Here is a 23,513-nt window from a genome sequence, read left to right as displayed (position 1 = left end):
GAGGATCTAGGTGGCCACTGTGTGAGACTGGAGGCTGGACTAGATGGACCCTCCCTGGTCTGATCCAGCAGGGCTCTTCTAATGTTCTTCTCAGGGGAAAGCCTTAGCCTTAGGTGTTTTTTTGGGGCGACTGTGTGACACAGAGTGTTGGACTGGATGGGCCATTGGCCTGATCCAACATGGCTTTTCTTATGCTCTTATGTTCTCTCTGCCCTGTTGTTGACCCTCCAGAGGAACTGGTTGGCCACTGTGTGAGACAGGAGGCTGGACTAGAAGGACCCTCCCTGGTCTGACCCAGCAGGGCTCTTCTGAGGTTCTTCTCAAGGGAAGGCCTCGGCCTCTCTGCCCTATTGTTGGCCCTCCAGAGGAACTGGCTGGCCACTGTGTGAGACAGGATGCTGGACTAGATGGACCCTCCCTGGTCTGATCCAGCAGGGCTCTTCTGATGTTCTTCTCAGGGGAAAGCCTTAGCCTTAGGTGTTTTTTTTTTTTTGGCCACTGTGTGACACAGAGTGTTGGACTGGATGGGCCATTGGCCTGATCCAACATGGCTTTTCTTATGTTCTCTCTGCCCTGTTGTTGGCACTCCAGAGGAACTGGTTGGCCACTGTGTGAGACAGGATGCTGGACTAGAAGGACCCTCATTGGTCTGATCCAGCAGGGCTCTTCTGATGTTCTTCTCAGGGGAAGGCCTTGGCCTCTCTGCCCTGTTGTAGGCCCTCCAGAGGGACTGGTTGGCCCCTGTGTGAGACAGGATGCTGGACTTGATGGACCCTCACTAGTCTGACCCAGCAGGGCTCTTCTGATGTTCTTATTAGAGGAAGGCCTCAGTCTCTCTGCCCTGCTGTTGGCCCTCCAGGGGAACTGGTTGGTCACTGTGTGAGACAGGATGCCGAACTAGAGAGACCGTTGGTCTGATCTGGCAGGGTTCTTTTTATGTTCTTAAAACCAAACACCCGCAGCACTCCAGCTTGCTTCACGTAACAGATTTTGGAGTAGCCAGTACAATTCCCACTCCCCCCCCCCCCCTCACTGCTCTAATTTGGAGGAGAGGAGTGGTAAAGGGAGGGGATTCCCAAAATGGCGAATTTTCTATAGACCCACCAAAGAATCTAGGGGGGGGAGGAACACCCTGTCGTTTGCAAGGCCCAGCCACCACGACTCCAATAACAATTATAAAAATGTCTAATAAAACCGTGCATGTAATGTCAATTAAAATCTTGAAAAGCAGAATTAAGTGGGAGAGCGATCTTAAACTTTACGGCTTCTTCCGCAGGAGCAGAAGCAGCATCCATAAAAGTCATTTCGAATGAAGAAATGAACAGTAAATATTAAAGAAACAGGCGTCTGGGCGCACGCGAGCCAAAACCCGACAGCGGCGCAAGACCCGCGTATCAGGCTGGGTCGTGCTCTCCGTTGTTTGCCTCCGGTGGGAACGCGAGCCACTCATTGCAAACTGTCCATAAAATTGCCAGTTAAAGGCCAAGACGACAAATGCATTTAACAATAGATCATTATGGGTCTTTATTGTGCGCAATTTCCTTTTGTGCCAAAGCCAGGGGGACTCTGCGGCTAGCAATCCACTGTGTTGTAGATTTAAGGATTTCAACTGGTATTTATTTTGAGGGAGGAACCATGAAAACTCTTTGCTGGTGGAACGGGCAAAGGATCTCTCCAAAATTGCGACGGCAACGGCTGGAAGCTTTGTGTACAAAGATGATTACGGAGGGCTTTTTTTTGTAGAAGGAACTCCTTTGCATATTAGGCCACACACCCCTGATGTAGCCAATCCTCCTGCAGCTTACAGTAGGCAGCTCTTGGAGGATTGGTTACATCAGTGGGAGTTGGTCTAATATGCAAAGAAGTTCCTACTACAAAAAAAAAAAAACCCTGCTGGCCACTTTGTTGAAAAGGATCTCTAGTCTGAAAAGACTTCTGTCTGCCTTGGGTGACAATCCAGGGGGGATTACATTGGGTTCGATCGACAGGCCAAGCTGCACAGTGCGGTACTAGAATCTGGGAGGTTCTGGATTCAAATCTCCACCTGAGAAATGTACATCATTCACCTTGTGTCCCCCCCGCCCCCAAAGAAAAGAGCCAAAGGCGCACAATGCAACCATTGGAGGCCTCACTTCTACAAACATCTCTCTGGCACCGCAGACAGATCTCGGTTTCTCCTTGTGCTTACGCAGAAGACGGCGGGCAAATGGCAAGAACAGGAGGGAGACCTTCGGGCAGAGTTAGTGCTCGGTCTCTGATGTAACTCAGCACAAGAACCCTTGTAGGCCCTTTAATGGCTGGAGAACTCCTAGTCTTATTTAATAGAGAAAGTGTTATTTAATTCTTGAAGCAAGGTCAACATCCTGGCTTGAACTTGAAATATTTCCTTTAAAGATTCAGCAACTGATAGTGTTTGCTGTGCTAGCAACTCCAGTCCCTCCCAGTGTCTGGTGTCTTGCTTGCCACAAGGAGATAAGGGACCAGGCAGTACTTGTTCACTATCTGCAATAATTTGTTGGGTGGGGTATTCTCCCCCCTCAACATCAGCCCCCAAACATTCAAACCTGTTTTGCAATGGAACTGCAGACAAAAAGTCAACCAATTTGGATTGCTTGAGTAAAGGGAGGGAGACCTCTTCTTCAAATGGATATGTTCTTTTTTTGTCCCATCGTTAGCAGAAATGGTAATAACACAACCACAAGTAGACAATCCTGAAGTAATGCTGAAACAGAGGAATTAAAGTCTGGGAGGCGAAGGAAGTTGGTTGAAATAGTACAGGTAGGAATAATCTTGCCTCCGTAGTTTGCACCAATCCCTTCTCAAGGAGAGAGGATGAGAAGGAAACGAAATAATCTCACTCTCTCGTTACACAATTTGGAGAAATGCCTAAATTCTTCCATGAAAAGCTTGCAAAGGAGATATCAAATTCATTAGTTAAAGTATCTTGAATGACCACTCCTGGTAATGTTTGGTGGGTGGATAATTGCCTCCTCATTAGTAAGATAAGAACAGACAAACTCACCAGCTCTCTCCAAGAACAAAATTATTAGGGCAGCTGCAGAAAGGTTAATATTGTCGAGGAGAGCTCTTACAACTTAAACATCAATAAATAGTTTAGCTTTTATCGGAAACGAAGTTGACGCCGTCCTCCAGCCATGCATACCGGAAACGGAAACCCAAGAACGTCGGCCTCGTTTCCGGCTGGACCAAACCGACATCCACGGAATCCAGATCTAGCGTCGGCCTCTAGATATTGTTGACTGGGGAGATGGCCGCGTGTATGGGATGACGGGGGAAAAAAGTATTTTTAAAAAAGCATTTTTTACAAATCTTTCTCACCTGGAAGAGTATCTGCAGAACCCCATGAAAGATGCACATGCGCCTCCCCAGGAAGATAAAGAACGGTACCACCAGCTCAATGAAGTGGTTGACGAGGGTCTCGAACTGATGGAACCACCAAGGCGACCGGTGCATGTAGAAGGCAAGGGGGTTGGGGACAGGCTGAGTCTGAAGGGGAGGGAAGAAGAAAACAATCATCAGCTTGCAAGGGGAAAGGATGACTGCAGGCTTTATGGACTTCAGTATTGTTGCTGTTATTGCTATTACTGTTATTATATTAAGGGAAGAGTGGTAAAGCTGCAGTACTGCAGTCCTAAGCTCTGCTCACGACCTGAGTTCGATCCCTGGCGGAAGCTGGGTTTTCAGGTAGCCGGTTCAAGGTTGAATCAGCCTTCCATCCTTCCGAGGTCGGTCAAATGAGTCCCCAGCTTGCTGGGCGGAAAGCGTAGAGGACTGAGGAAGGCAATGGCAAACCACCCCGTAAAAAGTCTACCGTGAAAACGTTGTGAAAGCAACGTCACCCCAGAGTCGGAAATAATTGGTGCTTGCACAGGGGACCTTTCCTTTCCTCCTTTTTCCTAAGGGCTTTGCTTCCTGAGAGGCTCTGTCCTTTTCTTTTAACATGGGAAAAGATTCCAGGAAAGAACGATAGGAAGAAGAGTTGGTTTTGTACCCCGTCTTTCGCTACTCGAAGGAGTTTCAGAGCAGCTTACAAATCACCTTCCCTTCCTCTCCCCACAACAGACACCCTGGGAGGCAGGTGGGGCTGAGAGAGCCTGTGACTGGCTCAAGGTCACCCAGCTGGCTGCGTGGGAAGGAGGGCTCTTTAGTTTGGAGAAACCTTGACTGAAGGGTGACATGATAGAGGTTTACTAGATTATGCATGGGATGGAGAAGGTAGAGAAAGAAGTCCTTTTCTCTCTTTCTCACAATACAAGAACTCGTGGGCACTCCATGAAATTGCTGAGCAATTGCTGAGTTGGATTAGAATGAATAAAAGGGCGATTTCTTCACCCAAAGAGCGATTAACGCATGGAATTCACTGCCACAGGAGGTGGTGGCAGCTACAAGCATAGGCAGCTTCAATAAGAGATTGGATAAACATATGGAGCAGAGGTCCATCAGTGGCTACTAGCCAAAGGGTATAGATGGTACTCTGTCTGGGGCAAGTGATGCTCTATATTCTTGGTGTTCGGGAGGTGGGAGGGCTTCTAGTGTCCTGGCCCCACTGATGGACCTCCTGATAGCACCTGGGCTTTGGCTACTGTGTGACACGGAGTGATGGACTGGATGGGCCATTGGCCTGATAAAACATGACTTCTCTTATGTTCTTACGGGTTCTATGATGAAGTCCCCCTTGTCTCCAAATCCCACCCGCTTCAAGCTCCACCCCCAATATCTCCAGGAATTTCCCAGCCCAGACTCTAGGGGGTCATCAAGAGCCAGTTTGGTGTAGTGGTTAAGTGTGTGGACTCTTATCTGGGAGAACCGGGTTTGATTCCCCACTCCTCCACTTGCACCTGCTGGAATGGCCTTGGGTCAGTCATAGCTCTGGCAGAGGTTGTCCTTGAAAGGGCAGCTGCTGTAAGAGCTCTCTTAGCCCCACCCACCTCACAGGGTGTCTGTTGTGGGGGAGGAAGGTAAAGGAGATTGTGAGCCGCTCTGAGACTCTTCGGAGTGGAGGGCGGGATATAAATCCAATATCATCTTCTTCTTCTTCAACACTGAATCCTTATGTGGGTCTGGTCCCTTGGTTTCGATGTCCCTCATTCTCCTAAGGGGGAACATTCCGGGTTCCTCGTTGTGAAGGTGCACTACATGTGGTACTTCTCAGCTCTTCGAAGAGGAGTCAAGTGACACCGTGAGCTGAACAGATCTGCAGGAACCGACCCATCGTTTTCATCCCAGGAACGAAAAGCCCAGGATTAAAAAAAATATATATGGCCTTGGGAAAAGAACACACGGATGAATCACCCAGCGCCACAAAACAGCGGAACGATGACAAACAACCACCACTACGAGGTTTGGCTCCAGGTCCTCCTTAGCATATCTAACACAGGGCTACATTCATTAGCAATGTTTTCTTTTTTTGTGTGTGGGGGGGAACCCTGAGAGGAAAACAAAGATGGTGGGGAAAGGCCAATCCTAATCGAAGGAGACGTAACACATCTTTAAACTGTTTGCAGTTAAAAAAAAACACAACACACACGCACACGAGCCCTGAAAAAAATTGCAAACGACACAAGGGGAATAAGACTGCAGAGTGGATGAGCGTCGCTTGTGAGCCGGCTGCCAATCCCGGTAACGAGTGCAATTCCTTATTAGTAAAGCTGGAATTAATCATGCCTTTCCTTTCTATGGCTAGGAGGCTGCTGTGCTCCCCTCGGGGACCGAAGACCGCATCCTTCCTTCCGCTGACACTGGGGCAGGATGGAACAAGCCGAGGGGTGAAGGAAGGTAGCCAAGCTCCTACACTACGGGGTCAAGAGGTCAGGGGGTTGCCACATCCGGGGTCAGAGGACTGGGGCGGGGGGGGATTGCTTAGAGGCCCTCCCCCTCCTGGAGCTGGTTTGAGTTAGTCTAGATGACGGGCCTTGGAAAGGCTGGGGCGAATCCTTCCCGCTGGATTCCACCCAGCTGGGATATCGAGTTTCTTCCCCCTTCTTTGAAATGGGGAAAGACCTTTGCACAAGACAGCCTTCTTCATGCGCGGCCTCACCTCCCCACCAGTTCCATGGCCTGTGATTTTATCCGAGAAGCATGGGAGTCAAGAAATGTTGCTGGCAGCCAACAGCATTGCCCTTATCCAGGAAATAATAATAATAATAATTGCACACATTGCTCGTAAGACCCTGATAACACTATCGATGTGCATTCTGCCATGTGATGGTTTGAGAGATCTGTCTGAAAAGAGGGCCCTTGCGTGGTCGTTTCTGGCAAGGGATGGCTACATCAAGGGGGCCACAGAAACAAAGCTTTCACTGACGCAGAAAGAGCCATTTCTTTTTTGACCGGCTATGAATGATTAAAGGTAAAGGTAGTCCCCTGTGCAAGCACCAGTCATTTCTGACTCTGGGGTGACGTCACATCATGACGTTTTCATGGCAGACTTTTTACGGGGTGGTTTGCCACTGCCTTCCCCAGTCATCTACACTTCCCCCCGCAGCAAGCTGGGGACTCATTTGACCGACCTCGGAAGGATGGAAGACTGAGTCAACCTTGTGCCGGCTACCTGAACCCAGCTTCTGCCAGGATCGAACTCAGGTCATGAGCAGAGAGTTTGGACTGCAGTACTGCAGCTTTACCACTCTGTGCCACAGTGCTCCTATTAATGATTACCTATGAATGATTACCTTTACGAATGATTACCTGGGCACCCGGTAATCCCACAGGCTCGCAAGCATCTCTGCAGGCTGGACTTCTAGGCACAGCCAGAAAATGCACAGCCCTGTGGGATAAAAGCTAGAGAGCGGTACTGGATTCAAACTGAAGGCACCCGGACTTGGATCCCTGCAGAGCTAAAAAGCACCTTGGCTCGCTTACTTTCTTGCCACCCCCCTGACCCGACAAGCTTAATGCATAATTAAAATGGGGTAAACACGTGAATGCTGCCGAAAATAGAGAAGGATGGGATGCAAAGAAGATGGAGAGTCAGAGAGCTGCACATGTGCACGTGGAACTTTTGCGCCCCCTAGGAAAATCCTTGCCTCCAAAGAACCCCCCCCCCCCCTTTTAAGTTAGCGTTGTCTCTAAAAACAAACACATACAGTTCTACGTCACTTTAGGCTAACACATCTGTGATACAAAGTGCTTCCATGGAGTAGAGTCCACTGCATCAGATAAATAAAGGACATCCCCAGAAGTGGATGTCGATGAGTATGGGTGTGTACGTGTCTGCCTGCCAGTTTGAGAGCAGGTTTGGTGCAGTGGTTAAGTGCGTGGACTCTAATTTGGGAGAACTGGGTTTAATTCCCCACTCCTCCTCCACATGCAGCTGCTGGGTGACCTTGGGTCAGTCAGAGTTCTCTTGCAGAGAGCCAGTTTGGTGTAGTGGTTAGGAGCAGCAGATTCTAATCTGGAGATCCAAATTTAATTCCCTACTCCTCCTCCACATGCAGCCAGCTTGGTGACCTTGGGTCTGTCACAAGTTCTCTCAGAGCTCGCTCAGCCCCACTTCACAGAGAGGGGAGAGGAAGGGAAGGGGATTGTCAGCCACTCTGAGACTCCAAATGAAGAGCGGGGTATAAATTCAATCTCTTCCTTTCTTCTACCAGCAAGGATTCACTTCCAGTGCATGAAAGCTCATGCTAGACTGATGGATAACTTTCTGCAGCCGTGGACGAGTATTGCTGTCCTTCTGGAATACGGAAGGAATCTTAGCTATTCAGAGGAGTTTATCAAATTGATCAGGTTTATTACGGTCAAAGGATCAGCAAGGTTAAAAACAGACAAGGCAGGCTGTTTTTAAAATGGATACATAAACGTAGGATCACAGATAAAAGGAAATTCACATTTCAGCATTTAACATTTTCCTTAGACCTTTTACTTTCTAAGAGCTAATACACAAAATTTTGCTATTGCATAAGATACAAATTTCAGACTGTCTTCTAAAAGGTATAGTGTCAAGTCGGCTGAATTCAATAACGAGTCTCTTGATAAAGTAGCAAGTTTATTGTAATCAGAACTGTGGACCATGGCAGAGATTGAAGGACTGAAACACATATGCACTAATCCAGTATTTAAAGTATGAATCTAAAGGATTCCTACGGGGGGCAATCTATGCAACACATCTTCACACTAGGATGCTACTTCTTTCGTTCCCAGACCGAAGTCTTGACACCCCATACTCCCCACAGAGAACAAGGCTGGGAAGGCGCCACTATCTTGTTCACAGGTTAGCATTTCAAAGCAGGTTACACAACAAAGGCATTTCTAGAGAGGGGGCAGGAGAGTGAGCTAGCAGCCCCCGGTGTACACTGTAAAGTACCCAGACTCCTTCACTTCAGAACCAACCTTAATACAGATATTGAGTAACCCATAGCAGACTTGACATACTGCCCCCCCTAAGATCCCCCTCCTGCCGGGCGGCCTTGCAAGGAGGGCGAGTCACATTTATGGCTCCGGAACTCGGGCCCCGAGAGGCTCCGGCACTCCCCCTTCGAGGGGAGGGTTGGTGAATCTTGTGAATGCCATTTGGACGGCCCCGGAGATCTGCGCAGTAGGCTGCAATGAAAAACAGGGTGGACTTTACCAAGAGCAGGGGGGAGGTCTAACTCTACTGTCACCGGGTTGATTACCCGCTTGATTTTGAATGGCCCTAAGAACTTAAAAGCCAATTTCCTAGACGGTTGTGCCAGAGGCAGGTTTTTTGTTGACAGGTACACGGAGTCCCCCACCTTCAAGTCCCAGACTGGCACATGGCTTTTATCGTACTGTTTCTTATACGCCTCCTTGGCCAGTTTCAGGTTTTCTTGAATGGCTGGCCAACATTGGCTGGGACCTTGCCACCATTGCTCGAAACTTGAGCCCGTCAATCCCTCCCCCCCTGGCAGCATGGGAATCGGCTTTCCCTCATACCCGAACACTGTTGCAAAGGGAGATGCTTTTGTGGAACTGTGAGCGCTGTTGTTGTAAGCGTATTCAGCGAAGGGGAGGAGGTCCACCCAGTCCGACTGGCGTAGGCTCACAAAGCACCGTAGGTACTGCTCTAGCACCCCGTTCACTCTCTCAGTCTGTCCGTCCGTCTGGGGGTGATAGGCAGAACTTAGCCCCTGTTCCATCCCTAGTAACTTACAAAACTCCCGCCAGAAGGTGGCAACGAACTGAGGCCCCCTGTCACTTATGACCTTGTCAGGGATGGAGTGATGTTTGGCCACGTGGTCGAAAAATAAAGTCGCTAGTTTCTTGGCCGTGGGTAATTGGCTGCAGGGGATGAAGTGGGCTTGTTTTGAAAACGTGTCCACCACCACCAGTATGACTGTTTTCCCCCGGGAGGGGGGTAGCTCGACTATGAAGTCCATGGACACCATGGCCCATGGCCGTTTTGCTGTTTCCAGAGGCTGTAGGAGTCCCGGGGGTTTCCCCCCCCTCCTTTTTGCCATCACACACACCGGGCAACCAGCTACAAAGTCCGACACATCCTTCTTTAGGGACGGCCACCAGAACTGCCGGTGCACCAAGTGCAAGGTTTTTACATAGCCGAAGTGCCCAGCTAATTTGGAGCAGTGACATAGTTGGAGAATTTATTTCCTTAATATTTCCGGGATGTACAGTTTCTCCCCCTTGTACCAAAGAGCGTCTTTTCTTTTCTGCAACCCCTCCGGCCGCCCACCTCCCTCCCGTTCGGCCTCTAGGGTGATTCGTTCTTTGCTTAGCCCGCTCAATTCCTTTTTCCTCTGCGAGCGGGTAGTGACCATAGCCGCCACTTGTGTGGGGGGGATCAGGGAATCTACCACTTCCTCTCTCTGGCTCTCATGCTGTGGGAGCCTGGACAGGGCGTCTGCTAGGAAATTGCGGGTCCCCGGGATGTGTTTCAGGGTGAAGTCGAATCTGGAGAAGAAGCCCGCCCACCTGATTTGCTTTTCACTCAATTTTCTTTTCCCTGTTAGTGCCTCTAGATTTTTGTGGTCCGTCCATATCTCAAAGGGCACCCTGGCTCCCTCCAACCAGGACCTCCAAGTTTTCAGTGCAAACATGACAGCGAAAGCCTCTTTGTCCCACACTGACCAGTTCCTCTGCTCCTCCGAGAACTTTCGCGAAATGTAAGCGCAGGGTCTCAGCTTCCCCTCCTCATCCCTCTGCATGAGAATGGCTCCTACGGCGACGTCGGAGGCGTCGCATTGGACCACAAACCCCTTCCGCTCATCTGGGTGGCTTAAGACCGGCTCGCTTGTGAACAGTTGTTTAAGCCGGTCGAAAGCCGCCTGACAAGTCGGTGTCCAATTCAGCCTGGCCCCTGGTCGCTTTGCCTCCTCCCCCTTCCCCTTCGTCTTCAGGAGGTCTGTTAGGGGCAGAGCGATCTGGGCGAACCCCTCAATGAATGTCCTATAGAAATTGGAGAATCCGAGGAAACTTTGGAGCTGTCTACGTGTCCTCGGGGGGGCCCACTCTAGAACTGCCTGAACTTTGGCCGGATCCATGGCCAGCCCGTCCCCAGACACCCGGAAGCCCAAATAGTCTAGTTCCGTGCGGTGGAACTCGCATTTAGACAGCTTGGCGTAGAGCTGGTGCTTCAGCAGGGTGGCCAGCACTTCCCTCACTAGTTTCACATGGGATTGTTCGTCTTGCGAATAAATAATGATGTCATCAAGGTACACCACCACCCCCTTGTACAGAAATTCCCGCAATACATCATTTATGAAATTCATGAACACCCCCGGTGCCCCTTGCAATCCAAACGGCATGACTAAATATTCAAATTGCCCCATCGGGGTGTTGAACGCCGTTTTCCACTCATCCCCCTCCTTGATGCGCACTCGGAAGTACGCGTCCCGCAGGTCAAGCTTTGTGAAAATCTTCCCCCCCGCCACCGTGCTTAGCAAATCTTTGATGAGGGGGATGGGGTAGGCGTTTGACATGGAAATCGCGTTAATCCCACGAAAATCCGTGCAAAGCCTAAGACTGTGGTCCTTTTTCTTTCTAAACAACACGGGGGCCGCGTGGGGGGCCGTCGCGGGTCTGATGAACCCCCTTTTCAAGTTCAAGTCTAGGAATTTTCGCAGCTCCTTCTTCTCAGCCCACCCCATTTGGTAGAGCTTGGCCCTGGGAAGGCTTTCCCCGGGGATTAGTTCTATCGCACAGTCTGTGCTCCTGTGGGGGGGGGTAGCTGGTTGGCCTCCCGCTCACTAAATACCTCCATCAGGTCGCGGTAGGCGTCCGGGACATGGTGCACCTCTTCCACCAGGACGCACACCCTCTCCCGAGCGGCTGGCGCTCGTGGCCCCCATGCTGCCTGCCAAAGGTGCTGGTTGCAACTTGGGTCGGGAAATCTGATGGTCTGGGCTCTCCAGCGGATGAGGGGCTCGTGCTTTTCCAACCACCCCACTCCCAGGACCACGGGGTAGCCGCAGGCGGGCGCGATCACAAACGTCTCTGAGTCCCAGTGATCCTCAATCCCCAGGGGGCACGGCTCAGTCTCTTGCGTGCAGGGTTCCCCCCCCATTACTGACTCATCCATCTGTTCAAAGTGCATGGGGTGGGGCAGTTGTAAGCGTTTCAATCCCAGAGCCTCCACCACCTTGGGGGAAATCAGCTCTCTATTACAGCCCGAGTCTATGAGGGCCCGGATCTGTAGGAACCTTTTTAGCTTTGGGTTCAACAATTTGACCACTATAAAGTACAACCTTCCCGTGGGTCTCACCGTGAGCGGTGCCTCCTCTCGGTTGACCTGCTGGTTGGCACCGTTCAAAGCAGGTCGGCGTCGTTTCCCGCCGGCTCCTCTTCCCACGCCAGCTCGGCCAGCTCCTCTGACAGACGCACCTCCTCCTCTTGTAGGTCGTCTTGCACCAGGAGCGCGCTGCTCTTCGCCGCGTCCTTAGGGCGGCCGGTGGTTTTCTTGGGGCCGGGGGTGCCCGGGCGGGTGGCTCCCTGCGGTGGGGCGGCCCCGGTGGCTGATTGGGGGCAGCCGGAGGCTAGATGGTTGGGGTCCCCACACCGAAAACAACGTCGGGGCCCCCCTGGGGCAGCCACCGCCTGCTTCTTGACTTTAGGTGGCTCAGCCTTCCCGGGGCTTGCTTTCGGCGTTCCCCTGCCGGCGGCCAGTGCTTGGCGCAGCATCGCCACTCGTTTCAGGTTGGTCTCCACCTCCCCCGCCAGCTGAATCCACCCCACCAGGGTATCGGGGCGGGCTTGCGTGAGCGCTCTATCCAGGATGCTCGGGTTCAGCCCATTGGTGAAGTGCTCGATCTTCATCACCTCGTTCCAGTTCCGAGCCCGGGCGGCGTTGGCCTGGAAGTCGGCCGCGTACTCCCGGATGGATCGGGCCCCTTGCTTCATGTTCCGCAGCGCCGCCAGCGCTCGGGTTTCTTGCAGGGGGTCCTCATACTGGGTCAGCAGGGCCTGCACGAAAGTGTTTACGAAATGGAGGACCGGGCTGTTGGTTTCGCATAGGCTCACATACCACTTCTTCGCTGCGCCCCGTAGCTTCGACCCGAGGTAGTCCACGCGGCTCATCTCATCGGGGAATGAGTCCCCCCAGTAGTGCATGTAGCTGTTTGCTTGGATCGCGAAGTAGTTCACTTCCTCCGGGTCCCCGTCGAACGTGGCGTCCAGCTCCCGGCCCCCCCCCCAGGTCTCTTTGTCTGACCGGGGCAGGGGGGGGCGCCGCTGGGGCTTGCGGGGCCGCTCCGGGTGGAGGAGCGGCAGGGCCCTGTTGAGCCGGGGGTCCCCGCGGACCCGCCGGGGCTGGCTGTTGCTGGCGAGCCCCGGTCACCCCCAGCGCTCTGCCCAGCTGCGCGGTCAGGGTCTGCATCTGGTCCTTTAGGTCTCTCACCGCCCCGTCGATCTCCCTGCGGACCATCGCGCGAAATGTCTCGTACTCCTCATCGGTCTGGTCCTTGGGGCTCGCCCCTCCGTCCTCCGCTCCGCACTCGGCCCCTTCGCTTCCACTCTCGAGGTCCTGCGCCCCCGCGGCGCTGGCGCCTTCGCTCGCCTCGCCCGGGTGGACGGCGGCGGCCTCGGCCAGTTGGACCCGCTTGGTGTGGCGGGTCATGATCGCCTCCCGACGGACCGGGGCTTGATCCATCAGCGTAGTGGAGGTTCTTGGCTGGTATTGCCGTGGGGTCGCCACCAGCTGAAACTGTGGAGGGGAGGCCGCGGTCCTTCTGGCAGTATGGATGTGCCAGGGTGTCTCGGCCCCCTCCACTCTGGTTGGGAATCCTCCATTCTCCGGAGACTGTTCGGACATCGCCTTTTCAGTTGCCGGAAAGGTTGAACTCCAAGATAGGGAGTCCTTCAAAATGTCAAGTCGGCTGAATTCAATAACGAGTCTCTTGATAAAGTAGCAAGTTTATTGTAATCAGAACTGTGGACCATGGCAGAGATTGAAGGACTGAAACACATATGCACTAATCCAGTATTTAAAGTATGAATCTAAAGGATTCCTACGGGGGGCAATCTATGCAACACATCTTCACACTAGGATGCTACTTCTTTCGTTCCCAGACCGAAGTCTTGACACCCCATACTCCCCACAGAGAACAAGGCTGGGAAGGCGCCACTATCTTGTTCACAGGTTAGCATTTCAAAGCAGGTTACACAACAAAGGCATTTCTAGAGAGGGGGCAGGAGAGTGAGCTAGCAGCCCCCGGTGTACACTGTAAAGTACCCAGACTCCTTCACTTCAGAACCAACCTTAATACAGATATTGAGTAACCCATAGCAGACTTGACATATAGCTGAAGAATTTCAGGGTTGAAGTAAATATAAATATGAAGAGTAATGGGGTAAGAACATAAGAACATAAGAGAAGCCATGTTGGATCAAGCCAACGGCCCATCCAGTCCAACACTCTGTGTCACACAGTGGCAAAAAATTTTATATATACACTCACACTGTGGCTAATAGCCACTGATGGACCTCAGCTCCATATTTTTATCTAAACCCCTCTTGAAGGTGGCTATACTTGTGGCCGCCACCACGTCCTGTGGCAGTGAATTCCACATGTTAATCACCCTTTGGGTGAAGAAGTACGTACTTCCTTTTATCCGTTTTAACCTGTCTGCTCAGCAATTTCATCGAATGCCCACGAGTTCTTGTATTGTGAGAAAGGGAGAAAAGTACTTCTTTCTCTACTTTCTCCATCCCATGCATTATCTTGTAAACCTCTATCATGTCACCCCGCAGTCGACGTTTCTCCAAGTATCTGGAGTCTTTCTTCTTGATAGCATTCACAGTGTACGAGTATATGTCTGATAGACTCAACCCCATTACTCGAAGAAAGACAACCGCGCTGCTCAGGCAAGTGAGAAATTCTACCGTGAATCAGAGGGGTTATCAATTTGTTCAACTGCTCAATCTACGTAGGAATTTTTAAAAATCTGGCAAATAAGAGCATTTTCTTCTTTGTTTCGATGTTACAGCCCGTAATTTCGAAAGAGATGCTCCTTCTTGCATGGCAGAAGAAGTGGGACAGTTTGGGGTTTTGTCGGTATTTGCGGTACAAACCATCTAGCAGTCACAGGCAATGCTCCCTCTAAGCTGTGGAGTCTTGTGAGCAAAAATTCTACTTTGTGAGCCACTGGTATTAAAGCTGTGAGCTGCTGGCATTCAAGCTGTGAGCTCCTGCATAAATTGTTGTGCTCTGGGGTCATCCTTCCTGGGATAAGACAAAAAATGTGCAAGCTGGAGGCTAAAAATCTGTAAGCTCTCTCACACTAACTCAGCTTAAAGGTTACAGCCCAACTTGTCTGGGAGTTTCTTTGAGAAAGACAGAGATTCAGAGATTTTTCAACAATTCCTCTAAAACGGCCACGTGAGTGTATCTGTTATACCCACAAAAAAACCCAGTAGCAAATCTAACCGGATCTATTTCTCCCTCCACCCACAACTTCTGAAAAGTTTGCAGTAAACAAGTGTCACAAATATTTGAAACTGGGAAGGGGGGGGGGGGAATGCTTCTACTTGCGTTAGAGAACATGGAGATCTAATTTGGGGGGTGGGAGAAGGGGTGGAAGAGGAGGCAGTTCTTCAGCAATAAAACATTTAAAATAATTAAGCCTTCAGGGACCTTTTATTTTGTTTTTTTTTCCAAAGGTACCCTACAAGCTTTCGCTATGCTAGGTTTCCCAAGCCCTGTCAATGGCAATATTCAATCTGCAAGGGTGTTTGTGTGTGGAATGAGAAGGAATCTGCCCAGTTTGAGACAGCTGAGCGAGCCAGGGAGACGTCTGTTTGCCTTGGGTGCCTGCGTGACCGTAAAACGCTGGCAATTTAGTAGAGACGCAGAGCCGCGCCACTCTCCCCAAGGACAAAAATAAACTTCAGATGTACTGCATGTACACACACACACGCTATAGAAAGCAAGACTAAAAGTAGGGGGAAAACTCTCTTTTGGTTAGGTTATTTCAGAGTTCAGGCCCCTTCTCTTACTCCCATTTACACAGAGAGAGGTCTTGACTTTAAAACCAGAAACGGAATACTCGCTGTGCCGTCGTTGTTATTGTCTGTTTGTCTTTTTAGGAACAGATATGTAGAGGAAAGATATTGGGGGGAGTGATCCATCCAAAATTAAGTTCCAAATCACGCCGATTCCAATCAGACAGCTCACAAAGGTATTGAACTCGCACATTTTGTTCACTGGAGAAAAGTGTGGTATGGCTGTTAGAGAAGCAGCCTTAGGAACAGGGAGACTCGAGTTCTAATCCTCCACTCGGCCGTAAACCTCAGTAGGGCATATGTGACAGACTAAGTCTTTTGAATTTGGTTAATAGTTCCACATTTAATTTTAAGTGAGGGTGAAATAGGGAGACTATGGCATACTAGAACTCCCTTACAGTGTACCAGTTGTCCTTAATTTTGAAAACTTAATTACCTACCTGCCCTGACCTAGATGAACTAGGCTATTCAGATCTTGAAAGCTAAGCAGGGTTGGTCCTGCTTAGTTTTTGGGTGGGAGACCACCAAGGAAGTCCAGGGTTGCTGTGCAGAGGCAGGCAATGGCAAGCCGCCTCTGTTCTTCTCTTGCCCTAACCCAGTTAGCTCAGGCTAGCCCAATCTTGTCAGATCTCGGAAGCTAATCAGGGTCCTCCTCTTACTCATATGACATCTCATAAGAACATCAGAAGAACCCTGATGGATCAGACCAAGAGTCCATCTAGTCCAAAATCTCGTCTCACCCTGTGGTCGACCAGTTTCTCTTGAGGTCAGAGACTGAAGCCTTCCATTTGTAAGAGCATAAGGACATAACATCTGACCAAGTCCATCCAGTCCAGCATCCTGTCTCACATAGCAGCCAACCAGCTCCTCCGGAGGGACAGCAACAGAGCACAGAGGCTGAGGCCTTCATAACAATATAAGAACAGTCCTGCTAGATTAGACCAGTAGTCTGTCAAGGCCAGCCTCCTGTCTCAAACAGTGGCCACCTAGTTCCTCTGGAGGGCCAACAACAGGGCATAGAGGCTGAGGCCTTCCCCTGAGAAGAGCATCAGAAGAGCCCTGCTGGGTCAGACCAGGGAGGATCCATCTAGTCCAGCCTCCTGTCTCAAACAGTGGCCACCTAGATCCTCTGGAGGGCCAACAACAGGGCAGAGAGGCTGAGGCCTTCCCCTGAGAAGAGCATCAGAAGAGCCCTGCTAGGTCAGACCAGGGAGGGTCCATCTAGTCCAGCCTCCTGTCTCAAACAGTGGCCACCTAGATCCTCTGGAGGGTCAACAACAGGGCAGAGAGGCTGAGGCCTTCCCCTGAGAAGAGCATCAGAAGAGCCCTGCTGGGTCAGACCAGGGAGGGTCCATCTAGTCCAGCCTCCTGTCTCAAACAGTGGCCACCTAGATCCTCTGGAGGGCCAACAACAGGGCAGAGAGGCTGAGGCCTTCCTCTAATAAGAATATCAGAAGACTGTCAAAAAAATTAGGAATCAAAAATAGTAGCAAGTTCCTAGTACTGGAATATTTAGTCCAAAATGACATTATTCCTAGAAATCCTTTGTATCCAACTATGATTTATTTTCAATTTATCCTTTAGTTTTATGTTAGATAATTGTAGTTGTTATTACGGTACTGAGGTAAAACTGTACTTATTTTGTTTGAAAATGTTTGTTAAAAGTTTGAAAAAATATAAATAATTTAAAAAAAAAAAGAATATCAGAACAGCCCTGCTGGATCGAAGATCCATCAAGTCCAGCATCCTGTCTTACACAGTCCCTTTGGATGGCCAACAACCGGGCAGAGAAGCTGAGGCCTTTGACTTGTAAGAACATAAGAAGAGCTCTGCTGGACCATAAGCACAAGGAGAAACCGAGATCTGCCCAGCATCCTGTGTCACGCAGTGGCCAACCAGTTCCTCTGGAGGGCCAACCACAGAACAAAGAGGCCGAGGCCTTCCCCTGAGAAGAACATCAGAAGAGCCCTGCTGGGTCAGACCAGGGAAGGTCCATCTAGTCCAGTCTCCTGCCTCACACAGTGGCCAACCAGTTCCTCTGGAGGGCCAACCACAGAACAAAGAGGCCGAGGCCTTCCCCTGAGAAGAACATCAGAAGAGCCCTGCTGGGTCAGACCAGGGAAGGTCCATCTAGTCCAGTCTCCTGCCTCACACAGTGGCCAACCAGTTCCTCTGGAGGGCCAACCACAGGGCAGAGAGCCTGAAGCCTTCCCCTGAGAAGAACATCAGAAGAGCCCTGCTGGATCAGACCAGGAAAGGTCCATCTAGTCCAGTCTCCTGCCTCACACAGTGGCCAACCAGTTCCTCTGGAGGGCCAACCACAGGGCAGAGAGCCTGAAGCCTTCCCCTGAGAAGAACCTCAGTAGAGCCCTGCTGGATCAGACCAGGAAAGGTCCATCTAGTCCAGCCTCCTGTCTTTCACAGTGGCCACCCAGTTCCTCTGGAGGGCCAACCACAGGGCATAGAGGCTGAGGCCTTCCCCTGATGTCCCCTCCTGGCTCTGAGATTGAAAGGATTAGTGCCTCTGAATGTGGAGGTTCTCCTCAGTCAGCACGGCTGGCAGCCATTGATAGACTTACCCTTCATGAAATCTATCTAATCCTCTTTTTAAGACGCTTATTCCTGTGGCCATCGCTCCATTCTCTGGCAGCAAATTCCACATTTTAACCACAAACTACTGTCCTCCGTTTGTTTTCCCACACACAGTTATCCGAGAGCCCCCAAAGGCAGCAGCACTTACTCCTGAGTAAGTGTGTGGTGGATTAGATTGCAAGACTCAAGAGGAAAACTGACCGGGATGGAGAATTTAACTCCCAATTTTTCAGCAAGCACAAGATCAGATGAGAGTTTCACCCCAGGTCACCCCGCATATATACCAAATTCACCATGAACTGATGTACTTGGGTCTCGCCAATCAAGTTCTGTGGATATGTCAAAGGACCCACGTTTTGCAAGGACTGTCGTATTGGGATTTTTGCGTTGCCTGGGGCCAAGAGAAGGGGCTTGCCCATACTGGTTTTCCCAGCTTGCCATTTTTGGGCGTCTCTTTGAGTCAGCTTAATGACAACCACATTTCCAGGGCAATCCACCCTCTGCCCGGTTTTATTGACACGGCCGTTGCAGAGAACGCCTCAGAGGCCCCGGCTTCCGACACACGGTGCCTGCGCTGCAAACATCACCTAGTTATTCTGGGCATTCCTGAGAACGCACAGAGCTAAAATTACACCAGGAACCATGGACTCATTCAATAAATTTATTTGTTCAGGAGCCCTGCAAAATATTTGAGAGCGAGAGAGAGAGGGAGAGAGAAGGAGAAGGAGGGAGACTGTTGCTGCTCTGTATGGGAGGAAGGAACATAATTGTGTCACATATTTATTTTATTCGATTATATACACATATTCTGCCCCGCCCTGCAGTTCCAGGTATGAATCCTTGGAACCCAAATCACAGAGAGGCGTGTGCAGAACAGGGAAGCTGCAAGAAAAGTCCCAGAAAGTAAAACCAACAGCACATGGAAGCCAACCACTTGAGCTTCTGTGAGTCACCAACTGCTCAATTCCGCAGGCCACAGTTGGCCTTATCAAAGCCTTTTCCCCACCCCGCACGGCCTCCCCACCTTGGCCAAAATGGAAGGCGGGGGGAAGTACTTTGGAGCTCAGAATGGGGTTGGAAAATTTTCCTGAATTTAAAGTAGCCTTGCTCTGTCCTGACACAGCATCGGTTTGTTTGGTTCTGTTCATCCCAGCTTGGTGAGAACAACCTTACCACCATAGTCTGAGTCAGACATTCGACTTGGTTAATGTTGTTGTGAAAATAAAGGAAAATGGTGACTTTCCTTTCCTTTCTTAAACAAAACCAATCACTCATTAATTATGTCACCCAAACATGGCAATCTGGGCAAAACTAGCCAATCACAGCAATGCCCTGAGAACCTTTTCATGAAGGAGGAGGAAATTTATACCCCACCCTTCACTTGTAGTCTCAGAGTGGCTTACAATCTCCTTCCCTTCCCACAATAGACACCCTGTGATGTAGATGGGGCTGAGAGAGCTCTCCCAGAAGCTGCCCTTTCAAGGACAACTGCCAGACCTATGGCTAACCCAAGGCCATTCCAGCAGCTGTAAGTGGAGGAGTGGGGAATCAAACCCGGTTCTCCCAGATAAGAGCCCGCGTACTTAACCACTACACCAAACTGGCATTATCATCAAATCCAGTCTGCCATGTTCCCATTGCTCTCTCTTGTGACCCTTTTAAGCTATATTTGTGCCATTTAAATAACACAATTCTATTATAGCTGTACATCATTTCTGCATGATCAGTGTGAACCCACAATGTGAGGACAGAGAAACTGGTCTGACAGAGATTCACCAGTACATTTCTCACCACAAAACCAAAAAGAGGTTATTAGAATCAGAGCAGATGACTTTCAGAACGAAGTCTTGTGGGTCGGTTTCTTAAAAGAAAACGAAAAGGAGAATGTTCGAAAACAGAGGCGATGACTTGCAAAAGAGCTGAGTTCTCATGGGTATGTTTCTTGCAACAAAACCAAAATGGTAAATGCTCAAATTGGAGCAGATTGCTTTCGAAAAACCGAAGCCTCTTGCATAAAATCCAAAATGAGAGTATTCAAAACAGAGCAGGCGCTAGGGTGGCCATAATGTCTGAAGGCCAGCCAGGGACACCTTGGGGGGGGGGAAGGCAGGAGTGCGTGCGCGCGAAGCGCGCGCGCCGCCGGAAACAGGAAGTGACGTCACTTCCGGCGACGTCACTTCCGGCGACGTCATACCACCGCCGGAAACAGGAAGTGACATCACTTCCTGTGACATCATTTCCCCCGCGCCACCTGCCGGAAACGGGAAGTGACATCACTTCCTGTGACATCATTTCCCCCGCGCCACCTGCCGGAAGCAGGAAGTGACATCACTTCCTGTGACATCATTTCCCCCAAATGGCATCATTTCCCCCAAATGCCACTGCCGGAAACAGGAAGTGACTTCACAGCACTTCCTGTGACGTCCCCAAAAATCCCCCAAATATCACCGCCGGAAACAATTTTGTTCTCAAATCCTGTATATACTTCATCAGTATATGGGATAAGGCACTTTCTCAACTGTGCTGCATAATGCAGCCTATTTATTTTGTCCTGTTGGCTCTGTTGGCTCTATCTGCGCCACCTTCATCACTTTCGGGGTGTGGATCCCCCAGTGGGGTGGGCTCCCGACTCCCTCCGCCGGCTGTTTCTGATAGCCCTGCGCCCCCTCTTTCATTTGATATGTGTCCCGTGCGGGTGCCACCCTCCTGCCGGGAGATGCCGCAAAATGAGCCCCCTTGAGGCTTATGGCGGCAGGGCTCGGGGGAAGCAAGCTAGACTGCTGTTCTTTTGAGGGGTTATAGAGTGTTTCGAGCCCCTCCCTGTGGCATTGGTCCCATCGTCGTGGGACCCAGGGGGCCGGCGCAGCAGCCTGCCGAAGCAGCCTGTCACTAATAACACAGGTCGAGATGCGGAAGTGACTGACAGGCTGCTTCAGCGGGCCGCTGCGCCGGCCCCCTGGGTCCCACAACGATGGGACCGATGCCACAGGGAGGGGCTCGAAACACTCTATAACCCCTCAAAAGAACAGCAGTCTAGCTTGCTTCCCCCGAGCCCTGCCGCCATAAGCCTCAAGGGGGCTCATTTTGCGGCATCTCCCGGCAGGAGGGTGGCACCCGCACGGGACACATATCAAATGAAAGAGGGGGCGCAGGGCTATCAGAAACAGCCGGCAGAGGGAGTCGGGAGCCCACCCCACTGGGGGATCCACACCCCGAAAGTGATGAAGGTGGCGCAGATAGAGCCAACAGAGCCAACAGGACAAAATAAATAGGCTGCATTATGCAGCACAGTTGAGAAAGTGCCTTATCCCATATACTGATGAAGTAAATACAGGATCTGAGAACAAAATTGCACCAGAAGACACAAACACAAAGCTCCCTTACACTGAATCAGTGCTTGGGTCCACCAAAGTCAGTATTGTCCACTCCAGTCACAAACACAAAGCTCCCTTACACTGAATCAGTGCTTGGGTCCACCAAAGTCAGTATTGTCACATAAGAACATAACAGAAGCCCTGTTGGATCAGGCCAGTGGCCCATCCAGTCCAACACTCTGCGTCACATAAGAACATAAGAGAAGCCCTGTTGGATCAGGCCAGTGGCCCATCCAGTCCAACACTCTGCGTCACATAAGAACATAAGAGAAGCCCTGTTGGATCAGGCCAGTGGCCCATCCAGTCCAACACTCTGCGTCACATAAGAACATAAGAGAAGCCCTGTTGGATCAGGCCAGTGGCCCATCCAGTCCAACACTCTGCGTCACATAAGAACATAACAGAAGCCCTGTTGGATCAGGCCAGTGGCCCATCCAGTCCAACACTCTGCGTCACATAAGAACATAAGAGAAGCCCTGTTGGATCAGGCCAGTGGCCCATCCAGTCCAACACTCTGCGTCACATAAGAACATAAGAGAAGCCCTGTTGGATCAGGCCAGTGGCCCATCCAGTCCAACACTCTGCGTCACATAAGAACATAACAGAAGCCCTGTTGGATCAGGCCAGTGGCCCATCCAGTCCAACACTCTGCGTCACATAAGAACATAACAGAAGCCCTGTTGGATCAGGCCAGTGGCCCATCCAGTCCAACACTCTGCGTCACATAAGAACATAAGAGAAGCCCTGTTGGATCAGGCCAGTGGCCCATCCAGTCCAACACTCTGCGTCACATAAGAACATAACAGAAGCCCTGTTGGATCAGGCCAGTGGCCCATCCAGTCCAACACTCTGCGTCACATAAGAACATAACAGAAGCCCTGTTGGATCAGGCCAGTGGCCCATCCAGTCCAACACTCTGTGTCACATAAGAGAAGCCCTGTTGCATCAGGCCAGTGGCCCCTCCAGTCCAACACTCTGCGCCACATAAGAACATAAGGAGGGAAGGAAGGGAGGAGGGAAGGGAGGAGGGAATGGAAGGGAAGGGAAGGGAAGGGAAGGGAAGGGAAGGGAAGGGAGGAAGGAAGGAAGGAAGGAAGGAAGGAAGGAAGGAAGGAAGGAAGGAAGGAAGGAAGGAAGGAAGGAAGGAAGGAAGGAAGGAAGGAAGGAAGGAAGGGAAGGGAGGGAAGGAAGAAAGAAAGAAAGGAAGGGAGGGAGGAGGGAGGGGAGGAGGGAGGGAAGGAAGGGAGGAGGGAAGGGAGGAGGGAAGGGAAGGGAAGGGAGGAGGGAAGGGAGGAGGGAAGGGAAGGGAAGGGAGGAAGGAAGGAAGGAAGGAAGGAAGGAAGGAAGGAAGGAAGGAAAGGAAGAAAGAAAGGAAGGAAGGGAGGAGGGAGGGAGGGAAGGAAGGAAGGGAAGGGAGGGAGGGAAGGAAGGGAGGGAAGGAAGGGAGGAAGAAAGGAAAGAAGGGAAGAGGGAGGGAAGAAAGGAAGGCCGCCCCCCCCCCCGCTTTCGGCCCCCTTACCTGCGGTGGCGGTCGGCGGCGAGTCGGGCGGCGGCGGCGGGTCGGGCGGCGGCGAGTCCAGCGGCGGCGGCGAGTCCAGCGGCGGGGGCGGCGGCGAGGCCAGGGAGGCATCGGAGAGGCCTTCCTTGGCCGGCGCTGGCCCGGGAAGGCCTTCCAGAGGCTCTGGAAGGCCTTCCCGGACCAGCGCCGGGTGCTCCGCGGCCTCCCCGCGGCCTCCGCTGGTCGCTGGGGGCCTTCCAGACACTCTGGAAGGCCCCCAGCGACCAGCGGAGGCCGCGGGGAGGCCTTCGCTGGCCGGCGCTGGTCCGGGAAGGCCTTCCAGAGGCTCTGGAAGGCCTTCCCGGACCAGCGCCGGGTGCTCCGCGGCCTCCCCGCGGCCTCCGCTGGTCGCTGGGGGCCTTCCAGACACTCTGGAAGGCCCCCAGCGACCAGCGGAGGCCGCGGGGAGGCCTTCGCTGGCCGGCGCTGGCCCGGGAAGGCCTTCCAGAGGCTCTGGAAGGCCTTCCCGGACCAGCGCCGGGTGCTCCGCGGCCTCCCCGCGGCCTCCGCTGGTCGCTGGGGGCCTTCCAGACACTCTGGAAGGCCCCCAGCGACCA

General features: G+C 51.6%; 1 protein-coding gene across 1 annotated transcript in view; it reads right to left on the bottom strand.

Moving 5' to 3' along the window:
* The window catches only part of LMF1 (lipase maturation factor 1), a 216,381-nt gene that overhangs the window by 66,033 nt on the left and 126,835 nt on the right, over positions 1-23,513 (bottom strand). The window contains exon 6 of the mRNA XM_060260612.1: positions 3,340-3,507. Coding sequence (XP_060116595.1) covers positions 3,340-3,507 — 168 coding nt within the window. The remainder of the gene's footprint in view (positions 1-3,339; positions 3,508-23,513) is intronic.

This window comes from Heteronotia binoei, chromosome 20, assembly GCF_032191835.1.
Source record: "Heteronotia binoei isolate CCM8104 ecotype False Entrance Well chromosome 20, APGP_CSIRO_Hbin_v1, whole genome shotgun sequence".
Classification (NCBI taxonomy): domain Eukaryota; kingdom Metazoa; phylum Chordata; class Lepidosauria; order Squamata; family Gekkonidae; genus Heteronotia; species Heteronotia binoei.
Note: the sequence above shows the minus strand (reverse complement) of the source record. Positions and strands in the feature narration are given on the sequence as shown.